This window comes from Vanessa cardui, chromosome 27 (genome assembly GCF_905220365.1).
Source record: "Vanessa cardui chromosome 27, ilVanCard2.1, whole genome shotgun sequence".
Taxonomy (NCBI): Eukaryota; Metazoa; Arthropoda; class Insecta; order Lepidoptera; family Nymphalidae; genus Vanessa; species Vanessa cardui.
Window position 1 is genome coordinate 4069327 of NC_061149.1, and position 19846 is coordinate 4089172.

The 19846-nt window shown below is 32.8% G+C and overlaps 2 protein-coding genes across 5 annotated transcripts in view; one reads left to right on the forward strand and one right to left on the reverse strand.

Moving 5' to 3' along the window:
* Positions 1–103: 103 nt before the first annotated feature.
* Positions 104–3015, reverse strand: LOC124541259 (E3 SUMO-protein ligase ZBED1-like). The gene is made up of 5 exons (XM_047119150.1): positions 2287–3015; positions 1990–2077; positions 1755–1903; positions 1459–1674; positions 104–1353 (listed from the first exon to the last, which is right to left on the reverse strand). Exons 1-5 carry the CDS (start codon positions 2599–2601, stop codon positions 124–126), a joined length of 1998 nt encoding a protein of 665 aa, XP_046975106.1. The 5' UTR covers positions 2602–3015; the 3' UTR covers positions 104–123.
* Positions 3016–3080: 65 nt separating this feature from the next.
* LOC124541258 (cullin-1) overlaps positions 3081–19846 on the forward strand; it is a 50340-nt gene continuing 33574 nt past the window's right edge. Inside the window, exons 1-2 of one of the 4 annotated variants that reach the window (XM_047119145.1) lie at positions 3081–3332; positions 7378–7600. In XM_047119145.1, coding sequence (XP_046975101.1) covers positions 7535–7600 — 66 coding nt within the window. In that variant the 5' untranslated portion in view covers positions 3081–3332; positions 7378–7534. Of the gene's footprint in view, positions 3333–3418; positions 3618–3726; positions 3881–7377; positions 7601–19846 lie in introns of those variants that run through there. The other 3 variants (XM_047119146.1, XM_047119147.1, XM_047119148.1) reach the window with 3 other exon arrangements.

The window sequence follows — 19846 nt, forward strand, 5'->3', positions numbered from 1 at the left end:
AAAAAAAAATTATTTGGCCTAATCTACTTCAATCATCTTACATTACTAGATAAATACTAATCAATAGACATCATTTTTAAATTTTTTAAATCAAGGACAACAATAAAAAATATTAATTATTTATTAATCAAACCAATATTTATCTGATACAGACATAAGAAAAACTCTTTGATTTACATGCTCGGCTGTAAGCCGACTTCTGTTATTGGGTACTGCGAGATTTACAGCAGATGCCACTCTCTCTGAGGAAACCGAGGACGCAGGCGATATCAAATACTTTAGAGCTATGTCGGAAAGGACTGGAGTAAAATGACGACAATCAAACCAGAATTTTGTAGGATTCTCTTTTCTGGGTATTATAGGCTGATCTAGATATTGCTTTAGTTCGCTAGGCATACCATCACAGGTTGAAAGTAAACTGGAGGTTGCTGCAGCAATATCTATCATAATTTTTTCATGTCCGGACCACAACGACGGCGAAGAATTTTCTGAATTTGGAATTATGGTAGTGGTTGTGGGTCTGAGTTCAGGCGAAAGTTGTCCTCTACGTCTATGTTCTAAACGTATTTCTTTTGACAATGCGGTTATTGCAGTGGAAACAGCTAGTGCTGAATTAAAATGAATACGCTTAAAGCGAGGGTCTAAAATTGTTGCTATAGCAAGATGTAAATGTCGCTCTAGTGGTTCTAGTTTGGCAATAACTAAGTTGAGCAAACTCTTCTGAACAGCAACACCAAATTCAGTGAAAGGTTTTACTTCTTCAAGTCCTTTCTGAAGTAAGTTTGCAATGGGAATCGCCAAACTAGAAGTCACGTACTGATCGCCGCTAATTTCTTCAGTAGCTTGCTTAAATGGGGTAAGCAATATTATCAGATCTCGTATGACACTTAACTCTGAAGAAGTTATCATATCAGGTGCATTCCGCCTAGTTGCTAAAATCTTAGCCACAATAGCTGATAATGTATTGAATCTTTCCAACATATCAAGACAAGAATTCCACCTTGTGCTTACTGATTGTATAAGTGTTAATACTTCTCCCTCTTTCTTTTGTCCCTCTTGTTCTGCTCGCAAATCGTCCATTGCGTTCACAGATTGTTTAAAATATGTAACAATGGCTTTGACACGATTGGCAATTTCAAGAACTGGTGCATTATCTCTTGTTGCGCCATCCACTATTAAATTCAGCAAATGCGCCATGCAAGGAATTCTTTTTCCATCTTCCAAAAATTTCTTCACTGCAGCAACCATGTTAGCACCACCATCAGTGGTAATTGATAAGATGCAATCCTTTTCTATTGTAAACTCGTCGGTAATATTTTCAAAGCATTCTTTTATATAATCAGCTGTGTGCGCCTGCAGGAAAGAAGACCAATATTAGTCCACTTTATTAAATTTATTATAATTAACTATTTATTTTATTTTTTATAATTTGATGCATTTATTTTATACTTTACTTACCTGATACATTCTTCGTGCTGTCAATGTCACCATCTCATGCTCAGGAGTGCAGTTATTAGCTGTGTTAAGAAAATGTGCTGTCACTACGATGAAACTTCGTGTCGAGTTAGTAAGAGTTAATATATCACTTGTTAAAGCAATATTATTTATCTCACTTAATTTTTGTTTTAAAATGGCTTTGGTAGTGGCGTATCGTTGTTCCATGAGGCCAGTTATCTGGAATGAGAAATGAATAATAAAATAACATTTAAAAATAAAAAGGATAAGATAATAATTTAATATTATAGTTCGCTTACAGTAGTTCGTGATGGAATTTTATAGCGTGGACAAATGACGCTCATAAATCTTTTCAATCCTGATTTTTCTACACAAGATAGAGGCATGTTGTCTTTGCAAATCATGTAGATCAAAGCTTGATTTATTTGGCTAGTTTTATGACCCCCTGCTAAATTGAGAAAAATAATAAAATTAGAACATCCTCATAGAACTAAAATGTAAACAATACAGTAATCTAATATAAAAAAAAAATACCTTCATAGCTTGAACTTCTTTCAAACATATCTATGAGTGTAGTCTGTTTCCACAAGTCTTTACTCTGACCATCTTTGGAGGATTCAGTCTGAAAAAAATTATTGAATATTTTGTATATATTTCATTACACTTGTCGTCATAAATAGTATTAAGGTTAAGTGAAAACACCAAAATTTTAATTTATCGATATCGATACTTTTAGTAATTACACATCATTAGTTGACTGGTTATTGGTTATGAACAATTGATATTTAGATTCTAAAGCTACGTTTGATCTTTCACAAATAAAATACTTACACCAGTATCATCGTAAATCGCAATTTCAGACAATTCCATGAAGTTATTTTCTATCTCAGCAGGTTTATTAGTATTGGTAATAGTTGAATTAGTAGACGAAACAGGTGAACTAGTTCTTGTTCTTGGTGTAATATTCACTTCACTTGACCTTGAGTTTTTATTTTTAAGTTGCAAAAACGCATGGTGATGCTTATTTTTAAGATGTGTAGATAAATTCGTCGTATTGCCACTGGTTTTATATATTTTCCCACACACATTACATGAAACGTTTTGTCTGTCTATTTTTTTGAAAAAGTTCCATACAACACTAGACATGACTGGAATGCTCGAATTATTTTGTTCACATACGTGAATTAATTATTGATTTAATTAGTTAGATTGTTTGAGAACTATAATCAACTCAAATGCAGGCAGAAATACGCTCGCGTTGAGGTTATAATACGGATAACAGACGGACGGATAGTTGAAGCACAGACACTGACACCGAAATGACATTGACAGACAGAGTTGCCAACTTAAAAGCCAACTTAAGTACCAAATTAAAACGCAGTAAATCAAGTCGACCAAAGACAAAAAAAATGTAATTTGTTAAAAAATGTTAGTATAAAAAAAGTATTCTTTTTTAGGATTTTTTAATTATAAAAAATATCGATTTTTATACCTTTTCAATACTCGTAATTTTATATCGATATCTCGATACATCGAAACATTAAATATCGCTCAAAAATATCGATACATTGAAAAAATAATATCGATATATCGATGTATCGATATTTTTTCGACGAGCCTAATCAATATCGTTTTCTCGCACTGTAGCATGCTCGTGCTCTTTCTTATATTTCTTTTCATTTGATGTGATTTGACTGCGTGAAATAGTTTTTAGAAACAGGGCCTATATAAACTAGATTTCACAGCAATGACATGTACTAATCTACAAAAACTTGCATAAAAGTAAATGAAGTGAGTTACAACAGTTAATAATTCGTGAAGTGCTAGATTTCAAACTAAAATGTGGTCGATGACAGTGTAAAACGGGTGATCACTACGTAAGTATAATGAAACTAAATTTAGAGTTAACCTCAATTTTACATTATTGACGGCTTGAGAGACCTACTTCACTTGGTAGTATAATAAAGCTGTCAATTGACAGGTAAATTCAGGTGTACAGCTAAAGTTAAAACTTCGTCGAGTAATGAATCAGTGTAATTTAACATTTTAATTTTTATAAAATCGTTATCTTATTATAAAGAAAAGTATTTAATGTGTAAACGGTGCCATGACAGTGATTTCTTGAAAGGAAAACTGCGGATTCGTCACAGATGCGTAAGGAAGTAAAAAAAAACACGATTTAGTTTGCCCTTGTTGATTGCAAAATCTCGATTCCTTTGTCAGATGTTTTATACTTTTACTTTTCCCTCTTCGTAATCATCGTAGATACCATATAAAGTTTCCCGCTTATTTGCTTTTTTTCTTCTTAAAATGTGGGTAGAAAGTTGAGTTTTGTTGGGCATTTTTACTTTTACACAACAAATGTCGTTGTGTATATGTTAATAGGACGTAGTTTATGGTTGAGTAGGTCTTTAACTGTTGTTTGGTGAGTTTTTACTGTTTTTGTTAGAGCTTGAAATGCAGTTAGTATTAAATCTTGACATGTTCTCATTTTGAACTTGTGTAATCATAGTTATGTATAAAACAATAGCTAATTTTATATAACGTGTTTGTTTTTTTTTTAAATAGTGCACAAAGGTATCACATTTTTCTGAAGTTGAAGAACAAAATTATTGTATATAGTTTATATATAATAACTACTCAAATCCTACTTTGTGTTGAATTTTTATAAACATAAGTTTCTTTTTTTTTTAAATAAATACCATAAGCAATTGTTAAGTTTCTGTTAATAAACTTAACAAAAATATACTATTTTTATCTATGCTTTCAATTTATAATATATATTGTAACATACTGACAAGTCCAAAGCAGTATATAGACTATGCAGTCTACAAACAACTTCACAGCTTTGTAGCCTTGTAGTTGAAACTCCTTCTGCTCAAAGTTGGAGGAGGCTTTAGCCCAACAATGGCTCATTGGAAGGATGAGACTGACTCTGTAAATTTATACATATGTGTAATAGTTAACAGTAGTCTTAACAGTGTTGTTATTATAAGAATGACAAAAGATTCATTGTCAGATTACCTTTGTTAGGTAACTCGATAAATATGAATAGAAAAATATAAATCCCATCCTTTTTATATATTTTATCTGTATTAAAATAAATAATTTGGTAAACAATGATGTGAATCACCAAAATTGGTTCAAATTAATCACAATATTTGGTAAATCTGTGCGTGCAAACCTATTGAGTGGAAACCACTCATAGCATATTGAACAACTAAACAGCAATACTTAATATTAGTGTACGTTAAGTTTTGAAGAATGGCCAATGTAACTACAGGCTTTACATAATGTCTTAGTTCCTAAAGTTTATAAAATATAAGTAAACTAAACAATGGCTGTGGGTTTGCATGCCCATTCCTATCAGATAGCTTGTTTGGCTGATAAATTAAAAAAAAAGAACAGAATTTCAAATCGAGAACTAACTGTTGTATGCTATGTTGTCATGACAGCAGTAATAATAACATATGTCTTTGTTGTAGTTCAACCCTTTAGCTGTACTAATATATTATAATTTATACAATAATATTTAATATGTTATGTTGAGATGCTCTAAGTTAAATAGATTTTACTAAAACCTTAATGGGAAATTTGTTAATATATTTCCAAATTTAATGATTAATCAGAATGCAATATACTTACATTATAAACAGCTGACAGGCTGTGTATTCATATATCATCAATCAAAAATTTTTTTTAAATTATTATTTTGTCTATATGTACTTCTAACTGAAAATATAAACAATATACATAAAACTTATACCAGAAGATTCATTGCTTTATAAGAATTGTTCTTCTATAATATTGTTACATAAGTAACAACTCTTCATAAGTAATAATTTCACCATTTTTAAATATAAGATATAACTTAAGAATATTATATTGTTATATTACTATGTTAAGTAGTTATATGGTATTTATTTAAAAAGATAAATCACCCAAAACCTTATTAATCACTGTATATGTTGGATAGGTCATATAAAAAATCTACCAGAAAAAAAGCAAATTAGAGCATTATTATTTGTTTAGCAGAATTATGTAATTGACTGGATTAAAAATTCCAAACTTTTTATGTATACAAATGGTCACACCCCACTTTACACCCTTGAGAGTTGAATTAAAAAAGTATGTCCTTCCATGGCCTCATTTATTTCTATACATATTATTTATTCATGTATCACTCAAGAAGTTAGCAAACGAACAGACAGAAGTGAAAAGTAACTTTTTTCTATACTATTTAAAGATAACTTATATATATATATTGCGGGCTGCACAAGACTGGTTGTTGTGGCGATCTTTGGGGGAGGCCTATGTCCAGTAGTGGACGTATTATGGCTGAAATGATGATGATGATGATGATATATATTTATTAATGTTCTTATAATTTGTTACTCTGTTAGTAACAGTTTCATCTAGATGAAAATTGTGATTATACTTCTAATATGCATGATATAAATACAATCAATAGACTATATCTCTGGAAAAATCTAGCTTTCTACCCACAGAGATTATGCTAACATAGAGAATGCTAAAATGATATTACATAAAATGTATATAGTATTATTAATTGGCATATAAACCTATATTTATTTTATTGAAGTAATTATAATTTATTTCCTATTAGTAAACTAAAACTACTTGCTTTCACAAACAACCATCATTAATTTATTATAGTGTATGTAATAATTACATATATCGCAAAGAGTTAGTATTTACTAAACTTTTTTTTAATAAAACTGTGTTAGAATTATATAAAACCTCTTTAACTGTAATTTTCACTATTGTTTTAGTTTTATTACATAATCTAAGTTTTATATTCTTTTTTACGGTCCCAATGATCTATGTTCAGTGTCACTTACAATCAGAGGCCTCATTTGCCCGTCTGATTACAAATATTATTAAAAATATATATTTTTTACTAAGCTGCCAGCAGCTGTCTTACCTATAGCGGTATCGTACCTATTATTTAGTCCGTATAGTTTATTAGTCAATAATAATAATTTGTAGACTTCAGCCGGACTGATTCAAACTTCAATTGGAAACTTTGATTGATGTGTTACTTTCGCCTTAGATTCGTTTAATTTATTAAGGGGGTGGGGGGGTTTTACCGTAGTCCACTTTTAATCCAATATTTAAATTGAAAATTGAAAAGTATCTCTATTGTATACTGAAGAAACTTAAAGGATATCAATAAATAAACTATTATGAATGCATTAATGATAGAATTATGCCCTGTATGTAGTTACAAGATAGCTTTGATTTAAGTGTTGCCCACATAGAAAAAGAAAAATAGCACAAACTACAGAATTAATCAAGTTTAAGCCATTGGTCCGGTTTCAAAATATAAAACAATGTGTTGATATTTGTAATTGAATTGCATGTTCGTATGACGATGATAGTTTTAATCAAATTTCAATTTGAATAGTAAACGTTATAGAAGATATTTTTAATAAGATAAATTATTCAAAATGGCGTCCATTGTACACGTTTAACAAATTTGACAGATCTAGAAATGCTGACATCTCTTTCTTATGCATGGAGTTGAAAAGAATAGCAAGTATTAGTTGTTAGTCAAAAAGTAGTTCAAAGTTTGGCATATAAAAGTTTTTTTTGTTCGGGACAATATAAAAAAGAGCTAGAGTTAGGAACAGTTATTATATATTTATAAACAGATATCTTGGGACTGCATGATAAACTGCAGTACATTTTATTTGCCCGTTTTAAATCTATTCTATTTACAAAGTTTCACTTTTAAAAAAATAATGACATAAAACTTTAATACATAGAAGTAGTACTTACTTTTTTCTTTTTCTGACTATCAATAAATAACATGTTTTGGCATTACATATTCGAATCCAAGTAAATAACAAAACGAAATCAGAATGTGTTTTATTGAATGTCTATTTTTTTTTGTTTCAGGAAAGAACCATTGTGCCGAAAAATAAATCCTGACGCTAAAAAATTATGTTATTGTAAATAACATTATCTGTGATCTCGAAGTGACATAGTATTTTTATTATTTTTTTTATTGTATGAATCGTGTTCAGCTTTAGTGCAATTCATATATGACGATAAGATGAGTTCGATGAGTTCAAACAACGTAAGACCGCAGCTTCCCTTGCGACAGATTGACTTGGATCAGGTAAGATTTTTTTTATTATTTCTTACATACATATTATTTTTTAAAGGCTGTATGGTGCAATGCCTTTGCCTTAACAAAACACTTACCTGGAAGAAATAAAAAAAAAAAATACAAATTTGAAAATCGAATTCGGGTGACATAAAATGAGAGCATTGCTCGCAAATGAAAGCAAATGTAGATATACATACAGATATAGATTATGAATGACGCATTGTTTCTAATATTAGAAATGGTAAAGCTATTAGCTAAAACAATACTATAGATGTAAGATACGTTTTAACACGTGTCTCGTGTGTACGTCTGTACGTGTTAATATTAAACTTATAGTATCATGTAGATATTATTGTTAATTATCATATTTTTAACGTTTATAAAAAAAATACACGTTTTGGGTTGTGACTGAACTTCGAATCTCGTTAATTAATGAAAACCGATTTAAGGTGTCGTGTTGGCACATGAGTCGAGATGGCCCAGTGGTTAGAACGCGTGCATCTTAACCGATGATCGCGGGTTCAAACCCAGACAAGCACCGCTGACTCATGTGCTTAATTTGTCTTTATAATTCATCTCGTGCTCAGCGGTGAAGGAAAACATCGTGAGGAAACCTGCATGTGACAGTGCCACATGTGTATTCCACCAACCCGCATTGGAATAGCGTGGTGGAATATGTTCCAGACCTTCTCCTCAAAGGGAGAGGAGGCCTTTAGCCCAGCAGTGGGAATTTACAGGCTGCTGTTGTTGTTGTTGTTGTTGATTTAAGGTGATATGTGTATGCTTTAAGTGTGTCAGTGTTCGGCTATTGAAACTTCGAGAAAAACTATTTTCATATTTCGAACTCTTTTGTTATTGTACTGTTTTTTTTTATAATACTAAATACTTGGCTGGTTAAACCCTACCTAAAAAAGGAATATCAGTTTACAAATATAGAAGAAAATAATTAGATTTTGCCGCGTTTACGGGTGGTAGTAGGTTTTGGTATCATAAAAGATAGCCTGTATTCCATGTGTTTAAGCTTGCATACCAAATTTTATCGAATTCGGTTCAGTTTAGCCGTGGAAACGTAACAGACAGACAGACAGAGCTATTTTCGCATTAATATTGGTATAAATTATGTAGCATATTCCAACCACAGGTTATATAAACAAATAATAAACAACTTTGACCTTGAATGGACGCGATGTGATTGGTCGATAAATAATCTATGATATTCACTATGGATTAGCGAAAAATAAGCGTTTTTTATGTAGGTTGGTGGACAAGCAAATTGGTCAATCGTTGGCAAGTGATCACTATCACCCATAGACACACACATATAGGTCCTATAAGAAATAATAACACTTCCTTACGTCCCCAATGCGCCACCATCCTTAAGAACTAAGATGTTATGTCTCTTGACTGTAGTTATACTGACTCACTCTTCACACCGTCGCTTCCAACACATCAATATTGAGTACTACTGTCTTATGGTAGAATATTTGATGAGTGAGTGGTACCCACCCAGATATGCTTGCACATAGTCCACCAAGTAAAGTAAAATGAAAATGTATATAAGTGTTATTGATCAAGAACTATTTGTATTGCATAATAAACCATAGAGTATATATTCGAAGGTTTGTTTTTCTATATTTCATGAATGTCGCATATTACCTTTTGACATTCACGATCGTTATCCGCGTTTGTTCTTCAATAATAGCAATGCAGGAATCGTTTTAAGTGAGATTGCGCTCGAGGTCTTTTCCGATAAAGAGTTTTTGGTTTATAATATTACGTTTTAAATTAAATTTATTTAAATCCTATTGGCTGATATTCGATTTAGTTTGAATACAATTATATCAATTTAACGCAAGAGGTTCCGTTTTTTATTTAATTAAGTACTAGCGACCCGCCACGGCTTCGCACGGGTATAACACTGATACTACATAAATAAATAAATAAATATGAGACAACATCACATACATTACTCTGATCCCAATGTAAGTACCTAGCTAACGCACTTGTGTTATGGAAAATCAGAAGTAACGACGGTACCACGAAAACCCAGACCCAAGACAACATAGAAAACTAATAATAATCTACATTGAATCGGCCGGGATCGAACCCGGGACCTCGGAGTGGCGTACCCATGAAAACCGGTGTACACACCACTCGACCACGGAGGTTGTCTACATATACAATAGACTTTATTTATTTGCGACATCTCATTAGAAACTTCTCAAATTATCAGTGTATCTACTATGAATATGTATTATATACAAACACTCTAATTCATCGCAAATCACTCTATCTATTGAAAAAAACCGCATCAAAATCCGTTGCGCAGTTTTGAAGATTTAAGCATACATAGGGATATAGGGACAGAGAAAGTGACCTTGTTTTATACTATGTAGTGATTACTCGATATAAAACCGGGAGGATATATTTATTTAAATGAACTAAGGAACATTTAATTTGTTTTCGATTTTATTCGCTTTCAAAACTTTACCAACCCAATCCGATTTTTTTTATGGTATAGGTTGGCGGACGAGCATATGGGCCACCTGATGGAAAGTCACCATCACCCATAGACAATGAAACTAAGAAATATTACCTATTCCTTACATCGTCAATGCGCCACTAAACTCGGGAATTAAGATATTATGTCCCTTGTGCCTGTAGTTACTGGCTCACTAACCCTTCAAACCGGAACACATCAATACTGAGTACTGTTATTTGGCAGTAGGATAACTGATGAGTGGGTGGTACCTACCCAGACGGGCTTGCACAAAGCCCTACCACCAAGGATCCAATGCGTGATTTTATTTCTAGCAATCCTTTAACGTCGTTTGTTTTACAAAATATCTTTTAACTTTAATTAGTTCTATAATTTTCCATATATTTTTGTCCTATACAATAAAATAAATGTATAACAATTGTCCCACATTTATAATTATCTAACCACCGTGGGATCTTACTCGTTACGTCACTCGCGGTTCTAAAAGGCTCGCAATTAACGGTCTCACTTGTAGACTTATTACGTTACGTTATTCAGAGGGTGCCAAGTAAGACAATGATTTAATTGTTTCCGTCGTAATCGATTTTACATTGGGCAGAAAGGGACAGCATTATTTCACAAAGCACCTCTTTAAAATATTTATAAGAAGAATAGATTTGTTTGATGCACTTAACGTATGTATGCTACTTTCACTTTTAAACTTCGAAAAATCTTCAATATTCAGACGGACAAGGAATCGATATAGAGATAGAGGACGACCAAGGAAACGATGGATGGACTGTGTGAAAGACAATATGGTTAGAAAGAATGTTACTTGTGAGCTGACGTCTGACAGAGAAGTATGGAAGGAGAAGACATGCTGCGCCGACCCCAAATAAAATTGGGATAAGGGCAGGAGGATGATTACCAGTAGGTCGCCTCTTCTTAGCTCGCGTTTCAGGGTGTTGGTTGTCACGTGTCAGGCAAAAATAGTAGCCTATGTCTTTTCACGGAGTTCAAGTTTGCTTCATACCAAATTTCATCAAAATCGGTTCAGCGGTTTGGTCGTGAAAGAGCGACAGACAGACAGACGTTTCAGTCAGACAGAAATACTTTCATATTTATAATATTAATATAGATTATGATATGATATACTAGAAAGTGACTCGGTTAAAATGTGATAATGCACTGTCATTCCTCATACTAACATTGCTGATTATTTAATAATCGTAATAAAATAGAACGTCTGTATTAAGACTCAGTGCTAATGACAAGCAAAAATTCAACAATGAAAATGTAACAAAAACTTACGCAATTTAAAAAAAAATGGCGAACGTGTGACGTCAGTGCAACCGCTAGGCTTATGTTGGCAAACGAAGAGGTTACTCTCGGGCTCTCGAGTAGGTTTCAATGATCTCGCAAAACTAAAATTAAATACCGTAACGCATAAATGCAATGCGATGTTTCGACGTCAGATCAGCGATTCTATCGGTAAGAAATCACGTCGTATCTAAGTCGTGAATAGGCTATTTGACAATGCGAAAAATAAACAGTGAATTATTGTAATCAATGTATATTATGAGTTTAAAAACTCATATACTTAATTTATTTAAAAATCCATAAATAAAAGTTGCCTTTTTTCAAACGTTTGTCACGTGACACAAAACGCTCCTGATAGGCCGGGCTTATGATGAAGTCACTTTCTTGTTAACCTTGCTTTTCTGCTATATGTACCACAGATAAAAATACAAGAAAGTGATGTCACCGACCACATTGCAGCTCCATAATGTCCAAGTAGCGTTTTTGCGCGCTATTTAAATATAGAATTTTTAATATGATATTTTTCGGTAAATATATACTAGAAATAAAAAAAATCAACTTTTACTGGGTTCCTTAACTTCTACTAAATAATATAAAATTGATTTTAAAAACCAGTCAAATAGCCTATTGTTGACAATCTTTTACGCTATTTTGACACGTGTATCCTTTAAATGTTATATATATAAAAGTCAATATTGCATATAACCTTCTGATTTCCGTTCGTTCTCTGTGATGAGTTTCGAGAGTTGTTACAGAATTTCCTATCTCACCTGAAGCGTGTTTTATGTAAATGTATTTAATTATAGTATATAACATTATCTCCTGCCTGGAAATCAACAAGTATTAATTCTACGCTTATTTATCGCCTGTATAATCTTTTACTGAATGATATGCCTTCTTTACCGATGTATTTTTTACAAATGATTTGAATTTATGAAAAGTCAAAGTTAAAAAATGTCTGCGGAATTTTGGTATATAAACGTATACCTTAGAAAATTATATTTGGTTATGTGTGGCTTTTAATAAGAATTTATTTTCTTGTAATTTAATCTATATTTATATATTAATATTATAAATGTGAAAGTAATTCTGTGTGTCCGTCGCTCTTTCACGATCAAACTGCTGAACCGAATTTGATGAAATTTGGTATGAGGCAAACTTGAACTTACTTATTTTACCTAACACATGACAACAAATACCCTAAAACGCGAGCAAAGCCGCGCATATGTACCTATAGCGAAAGTAACTTTATCTAATCAGGTGTCCCACGAAACATCCCTTTTTTATTATAATGTGTCAATATCAATAGTCATGCACATGACAAACTTACGGATACGATTAAATGCATTCTCTCAGCGGTCGGATTATACATAACGGTTAAATGTTGACACGTGGTTTATATAGTGGAAAATCAACGAGAATGTAGAAAGAGGTCGAACATTTAAACGACCTCCATTCCAGTTTGACTTAAATAACGTTCTGGCGTTCACAGAATCGTTCATTGTGTTTGTGACTCTTTGGAAATTAATGTTCGATTTTTAAATTAATTTATATAACGGCCTATTGGTGTCCCACGTGGCAAGAGTTGTGTCCTTGATGCTTGTAATAACACTGGCTCACTCAAACTTCAAACTGGAACACAATTCACTAGTAATTACTTTTGTTTGGCGATAGATTGGGGAGTAGGTATACTTAACTAAGAACTACTTCGTAATTAGTGTAAACAAAACTCGGTAACATTGTTCGTACTACGAAAAACACAATATCAATCAATACCACACAGAGAAAATAAATAGATACAACATGAATCTATATAAGCATGAAACAAAGTCGCTTACCGCTGTTTGTCCCTATGTATGCTTAGAATTTTAAAATTACGCAACGGATTTTGATGCGGTTTTTTAATTGGTAGAGTGATTCAAGGGAAGATTTTTGTTTATAATATATGGACAATATAGTAAAGAAACACTGATAACTTTAGAAGTTTCTAATATCGTAAATAAACAAATTCTGTAGTATATTTAGTATCAATATAGCACCTGTGCTAAGCAGCGTCGGGTTGCTAGTAAAGATTTACATACAAAATTTGACGTCAATTTGGCGCTGTCGTTGGTGGAGGGCTTGAGTATTCTATGATACTCATCATTTATTCGCGGTTTATTGGTGACGGGAAATGAGAATACTCGTCTATGAGCGAGTCTTTATCTCGACAATTATAGAACTATGATGCGTTTGATATTATTATGATTTGTGACGTTTGTTTAATTAGTTATTTGTTTGACGTCATCTCACAATATACGCGTCTAGCGTAGACGATAAATTTTACAGAAACATATTTTGAATGAATTATAAATCTTTTGAACGTGTTGTTTTAAATGTATGGTAATTTCTTTATGGAATGAATGATATCAAAATTATGCTTTATTTAAATAGTTTATTGTGTTAAATGCTATTTCATCTGAGAATAATCGATCATAAAAAAATCATGTTTTTTTCTATAACTGGTAGTTAAAACAAGTAATAATAATGACGTTGTTTCTTTAAGGTTAGTAAGATGTGGTAGGGATTAGTACAAATCCGTCTTTGTAGATGAAGGGGTGTGTGTGTGTTGTATCGGTCTGTATAAATAATGAACCAGTGGCTCAATATTACTTAGCAAATCTTAAGCGACCAAAAAAGAACGATACAATCGCTGTGGCTTGTATCTTATCTAATGTATCTTATAAGATGGTTGGGTATTCATCGCGTTAAATGAAAAAATAATATTCATCTTGTATATATAGTAGCTATAGCTTGCTATGACCCTTATGACTTTTTAACACTTAATATAATTTTTTTTTTCATACCTTTATTGTTATCGTTGCGTTCACCTTTGAAACCCACAACTTTCACTACAAATCAAAATATTGTAACCACTAGGCGATTACGGGTTGTATATGTCGTAGGATGTTTATGATTGAAATATTCTCGACAACCTTAAGGGTATTGTGAGGTCATGGATTACCATTGGGAAATTTACAGGCGGTTTTTGTTGAGTCGAGATGGCCCAGTGGTTAGAACGCGTGCATCTTAACCGATGATTGCGGGTTCAAACCCAGGCAAGCACCGCTGATTCATGTGCTTAATTTGTCTTTATAATTCATTTCGTGCTCAGCGGTGAAGGCAAACATCGTGAGGAAACCTGCATGTGACAAATTTCATAGAAATTCTGCCACATGTGTATTCCAACAACCCGCATTGGAACAGCGTGGTGGAATATGTTCCAAACCTTCTCCTTAAAGGGAGAATAGGCCTTTAGCCCAGCTGTGGGAATTTACAGGCTGTTGTTGTTGTTGACACTGTTCACTCTCACTATATGATCTTGTCGAACTAACTCTGGAGTTGTTAAAAAAAAAACCAGAACGCGTCCCGTAACGCCGAAAGCTGCTGTAGTTTCTAAGTGTCTGATAAAGAAATTTATATTATGGTTCAAGAATATATTTTGTCTGTGTTTTCGCGTAAATTTTAATTGAAGACCTCCGTGGTCGAGTGGCGTGTACATCGGTTTTCATGGGTACGCCACTCTGAGGTCCCGGGTGCGATTCCCGGCCGAGTCGATGTAGATTAGCATTAGTTTTCTATGTTGTCTTGGGTGTGGGTGTTTGTGGTACCGTCGTTACTTTTGATTTTCCATAACACAAGTGCTTAAGCTACTTACATTGGGATCAGAGTAATGTATGTGATGTTGTCTTATATTTATTTATTTTATTTAATTAGCAAACCATCCTACGACGTACGACGTAATATTTTCGTTAGGTATTTTAAATTGCGTGATTAATCATAATTGCGAATGATCGTCGCGCGGGCGGTATCTGTTCTATGACCCAGATTTCGAACAATAATATATTATTTGATTATTTAGCGAACACCGTTTGTTCACGTAACTGTATATGTCATTGTTTTGTATGAGAATGTTTACGAGGTTGTTGAAATATATTAAGGTCTTTCGTTGATCTCATATATCTCCTCTTTGGTTAGGAATTCCAAATTCTAATTTGTAAATGAATTTAGCTGGTAAACTTGAGTTTTGAAAACAGTCATTCATTTGTTTTTTCTAATCATTTAAGGGCCTTATAGGTACATATAGTATACGAGGTTATTGAAATATATTAAGGTTGTTCTTTGATCTCATCTCTCTTCTTTGGTTAAGAATTCCAAATTCAAATTTATAAATTTATTAAACTGGTATATTTGAGTTTTTAAAACAGTCATTCATTTGTTTTTTCCTAATGATTTAAGGGCCTTATAGGTACATATAGTTTACGAAGAATTTGCAATATATTAAGGTCTAACATTGATCTCATATATCTCCTCTTTGGTATACAATTCCAAATTCAAATTTGTGAATTCATTTAGCCGGTACATTTTAGTTTTGAAAACAGTCATTCATTTGTTTTTTTCCTAATGATTTAATATGTAATAGGTACCATACATGTAAAAGTAGCATTGTAGACCCACACTAAAAATCATTAGCTTAACGATACACAGGCTTAGCGATAAAAAGCTGGTTCGATACTGATCTCTCGGAATATTAATACCCATGTATTAACACACATGACTCTCTTATGCACACATGCACACACGTAAAAGGCTTCTACCTCAATGTTTAAGATATGTTTAGTAATAACTTGGAATACGGGAACTCGGTGTTTGTATAGTTGAATACATTGCTTGTATGAATTCCTTGAATTTTTCTTAAAAGCTCCGCCTTTATAATAATTTATGATTAAATGACATTCTTTTTTCATTACAAAATTAACGTCCAATTTCTGAAACGTCCTAAGTCAAATTAAATTATTTGAGTTTAATCTGACTTATCATTGGTCGCCCATGACGTCATCGACTACCGCCGACCAATGAGCATTCGCGTATAAGCTGGAATTTAGACTAGAAAGAAATCTAACGAATAGAAGACACTTCTCAATATGTATACTTCTCAATTGGTATAAGAACATCGCGGTTGGTATACCGACCTGATACGACTTGGGAACCTTCAAGGAAAGAGCCTTTACATTTCTTAAAGACCTGCAATAAATTTGAACCCTCGGTATGAAAATGGTTATAGACGATAGTAGTCACTTTCCATCGGGTGAGCCTCCTGCTCGTTTGCCAGCATTTTCGCAAAGGAAATGATTAACTGAGTATAAAATTTGCCGGCAGCAGCAGAATTAGCTCAGTGGTTAAAACGCGTGCATCTTAACCTATCATCCAAACCCAGGCAAGCACCGCTGAATTTTAATGCCATGCCATAAATTAAGCCAGATGTGTATTCAACCAAACTGCATTGGAACAGCGTGGTGGACTATGTTCCAAATCTCATAAAGGGAGAGGAGGTCTTAGTCCAGCAGTGGGAAATTTACAGGCTGTTGTTGTAATTATCGTTATTATCCTTATTTTTTTCTTTTTATTTATTGTTAAGTTATCTTGCTATCAAAGTAATAAACTAGTAACAAGCAATGTTTAAGCCACTTGATAATAAGTGTAAACATTTTCAATTAAAGTTAAATTTCGCGATTTTCGAGCATCGCCCGAGATCCAGCGTTATCACTTAAATTTATCAAGTGGTGTTAAAGTGACAAGACAACAGTTTTTGGCGAGATGATTAAAATTTAATTGGAATTATAATTATCAGTGATCTTTCTTAAAAATAAATAGCAAAAAAAATATATACAGCTTTAAATATTTGCGATTCCCTGGCTTCGGACGAGTGCAATCAATGATGTTCTAGTAAACAGATATGTCATTAACGCGCAAAAAGTGAAGACTAGAAAACGTCCTAATTGGGACGTTTGCCTTTAGTCGTTTTCATCATAATTATGCCAGTAATACGTTTTGCGTAATTAAAACATCTAGTTATCCCTTTTACTTATTGTTTTTATCAAGCTATCCTTTTTACTTATAACGAAATGTAAAATAAACGGTCCCCGGCGCGGCACATTTTTTTCTGTTGTTTAGTATGGGTATAACATATCTGTTTATTAGAATATAATTGAGTGCAATGCTGACATTAAATAATTAACATAACATAAAACACACAAAATTACAGATTTTTTCTCGTTTCTTTACTATATTTTCCCTATATTATGTACAAAAACCTTCCACTCGAATCACTCCATTTATTAAAAAGAAGCGCATCAAAACCAATTGAGTAATTTTAAAGATCTAAGCATACATATGGACGGACAACGTCTCAACCTCTTTTTATTTCTGATTTCTGAAAATTGTAAACGAATATAGATATTAACTAAGTAATGCGAATAAATTAATAGTCGACATTTTTTATTCGCTCCTTGTCATACATCGTGGATATTAAAACGTGTTGATTTTGTCATATTTATTAATTAAAATCAATAATAATGAGACTATCATAAATCATATAATATCAGTAGTAATTTATTTCGTTTGTTCACCTCTGAGTAGATAGTCTATCTGTCAGAATATAATTTTATGATACGATTAATTAAAAATAGTCTGCATTAAAAGTGAGTGGTTTTTTAATTATTATTTTTGGTTTTCACGTAATTACTTACGTTTTAGAACTTGGTGTTAAGGCTTGGTGCAAGTAAGTAGGTGTCACCCACTCATGAGGTGGTATTGTTGCGTTTTCTGTTTGAAGGTTCTATGAGCAAGAATTCATAATTCATCTCGTGCGGGCGGTGAAGGAAAATATCGTGAGGAAACCTGTATGTGTTTAATTTCATAGAAATTCTGCCACATGTGTATTCAACTAACTTGCATTGGAACAGCGTGGTGGAATATGCCCAGCTATTTGCCAACTTTACAAGCTGTTGTTGTTGTATGAACAACAACTTCGCTTTCTTGGTTGATTTAAAATTGACATCTATACGTTGTGGTAACTTCTGGGTGGAGTAATGTATAAATTGAAAATAAAGTACTTAGTACATTTTGCCATAAGATACGAGTGCGCGTTCAACTGGTAATAAAATATCATATAACCGTAAAGAATATTCATTCGTTTAACACCTAGAAACGAACGAGTTGGAAACAATGGCCTCGTATTGTAGTGTTAAATGTAAACAATAGTATCGAGAGGTGGTTTAACAACTAACAAACACACTTTCTAGCTTTAATCCTTTAACTAAGAACGACTTGTTTCATTCACTCAAGTTTACAGTCATTCTCGGTTCAAACTTGAATATTGAATGAATGGAAGTTCTGTTTGGTTTAACTTCGAGATAGACTTTTTAATTACATTCTTTGTTAATGTTATAAATAATAAAATTATAAATTATTTTGAACGCTCCAAGTAAGTACGCCTTTTGATTTGATGATCCGGATCAAATAAAACTAGATTATCATCAACCTCCTGCCCTTATCCCAATTTTATTTTGGGCCGGCTCAGCATGTCCTCCATCCATACAGTGGAGGATTTATAAATCTGCCACTAGTAGGCTAGTAGGCTATTCAATTTTTGCCGCCCTTACTTTTTTTTGCAACATTTATGGTTTGCGTTGTATCGTCCTCATTACATATATACGTATACGGATTACGGACGTAATGTGTATGTATAAGTTGTTTTTTTTATTTCTGTAAGATAATAACAAATTTGGGCAAAATTTGCCGCCCTTCTAAATCTGCCGCCCTAGGCTCCAGCCTACTTAGCCTATTGGTAAATCCGGCACTGCATCCATACTTCTTTGTCGGACGTCATTTCACAAGTAGCATTATTTCTTCAAATAAAACTAGATGTGTTACGTTTAATCGAAAATTTGATAATAAATTCTAAGTCACAATGTTGTCTTAGATTTTCGCGATTATTACACATTGAAATAAAACTAGTTTAAATGGATTTAAATCGCGGGTAGGTCTACCACGAACGCTGTGAAGTGCTCGAAACGTCGGGATGATATAAATAATTAATATACGCGATTTAAATCCGTTAAAACTAGTTTTATTTCAATTCCAAGTCAAATCAAAACAATATTTAAATCATAATTAACCTTTACTTTGTATGTCAGTAGAACAATAACGTATTAAGATATAAAATACTTTCTCGGAAATGAGTGAAAGTGAGAGTGCTCGGTCGAATGCTGGAATAAACTCGTCGAGACGTTTTAAAATCGGCAATTACAGTTGTGATATAATCCGATATTATATATCCGATATTCGCATCGAGTTGTATTCTCCTCCATATACCATAACATTATTTATACTAATATTGTACATAAAAGTTGAACCAAATTTGATGAAACTTGTGGAGCAAACACCAAGGCCATGGGCTACTTTTTGTCTAACACATGATAACTAACTCCTAAATGCAAGCGAAGCCGCGGGCGACAACTAGCAGTTATTGTAGACTTTATATTAGACTTTGTATTTTTTTAATGTTGAAAAAGAGTAACTACTGAGTTTCTTGCCGGTTCTTCTCGGTAGAATCTACTTTCCGAACCGGTGGT

Bases quoted from the DNA above. Each gene is read 5' to 3' on its own strand.
- LOC124541259 (XM_047119150.1), bottom strand. From the start codon at position 2,601: ATGTCTAGTGTTGTATGGAACTTTTTCAAAAAAATAGACAGACAAAAC. The intron at 1,904-1,989 runs GTATTTTTTTTT...TTCTCAATTTAG, and splicing joins AAGAAGTTCAAGCTATGAAG to CAGGGGGTCATAAAACTAGC. The intron at 1,354-1,458 runs GTAAGTAAAGTA...TCTTTCCTGCAG, and splicing joins CAGCACGAAGAATGTATCAG to GCGCACACAGCTGATTATAT.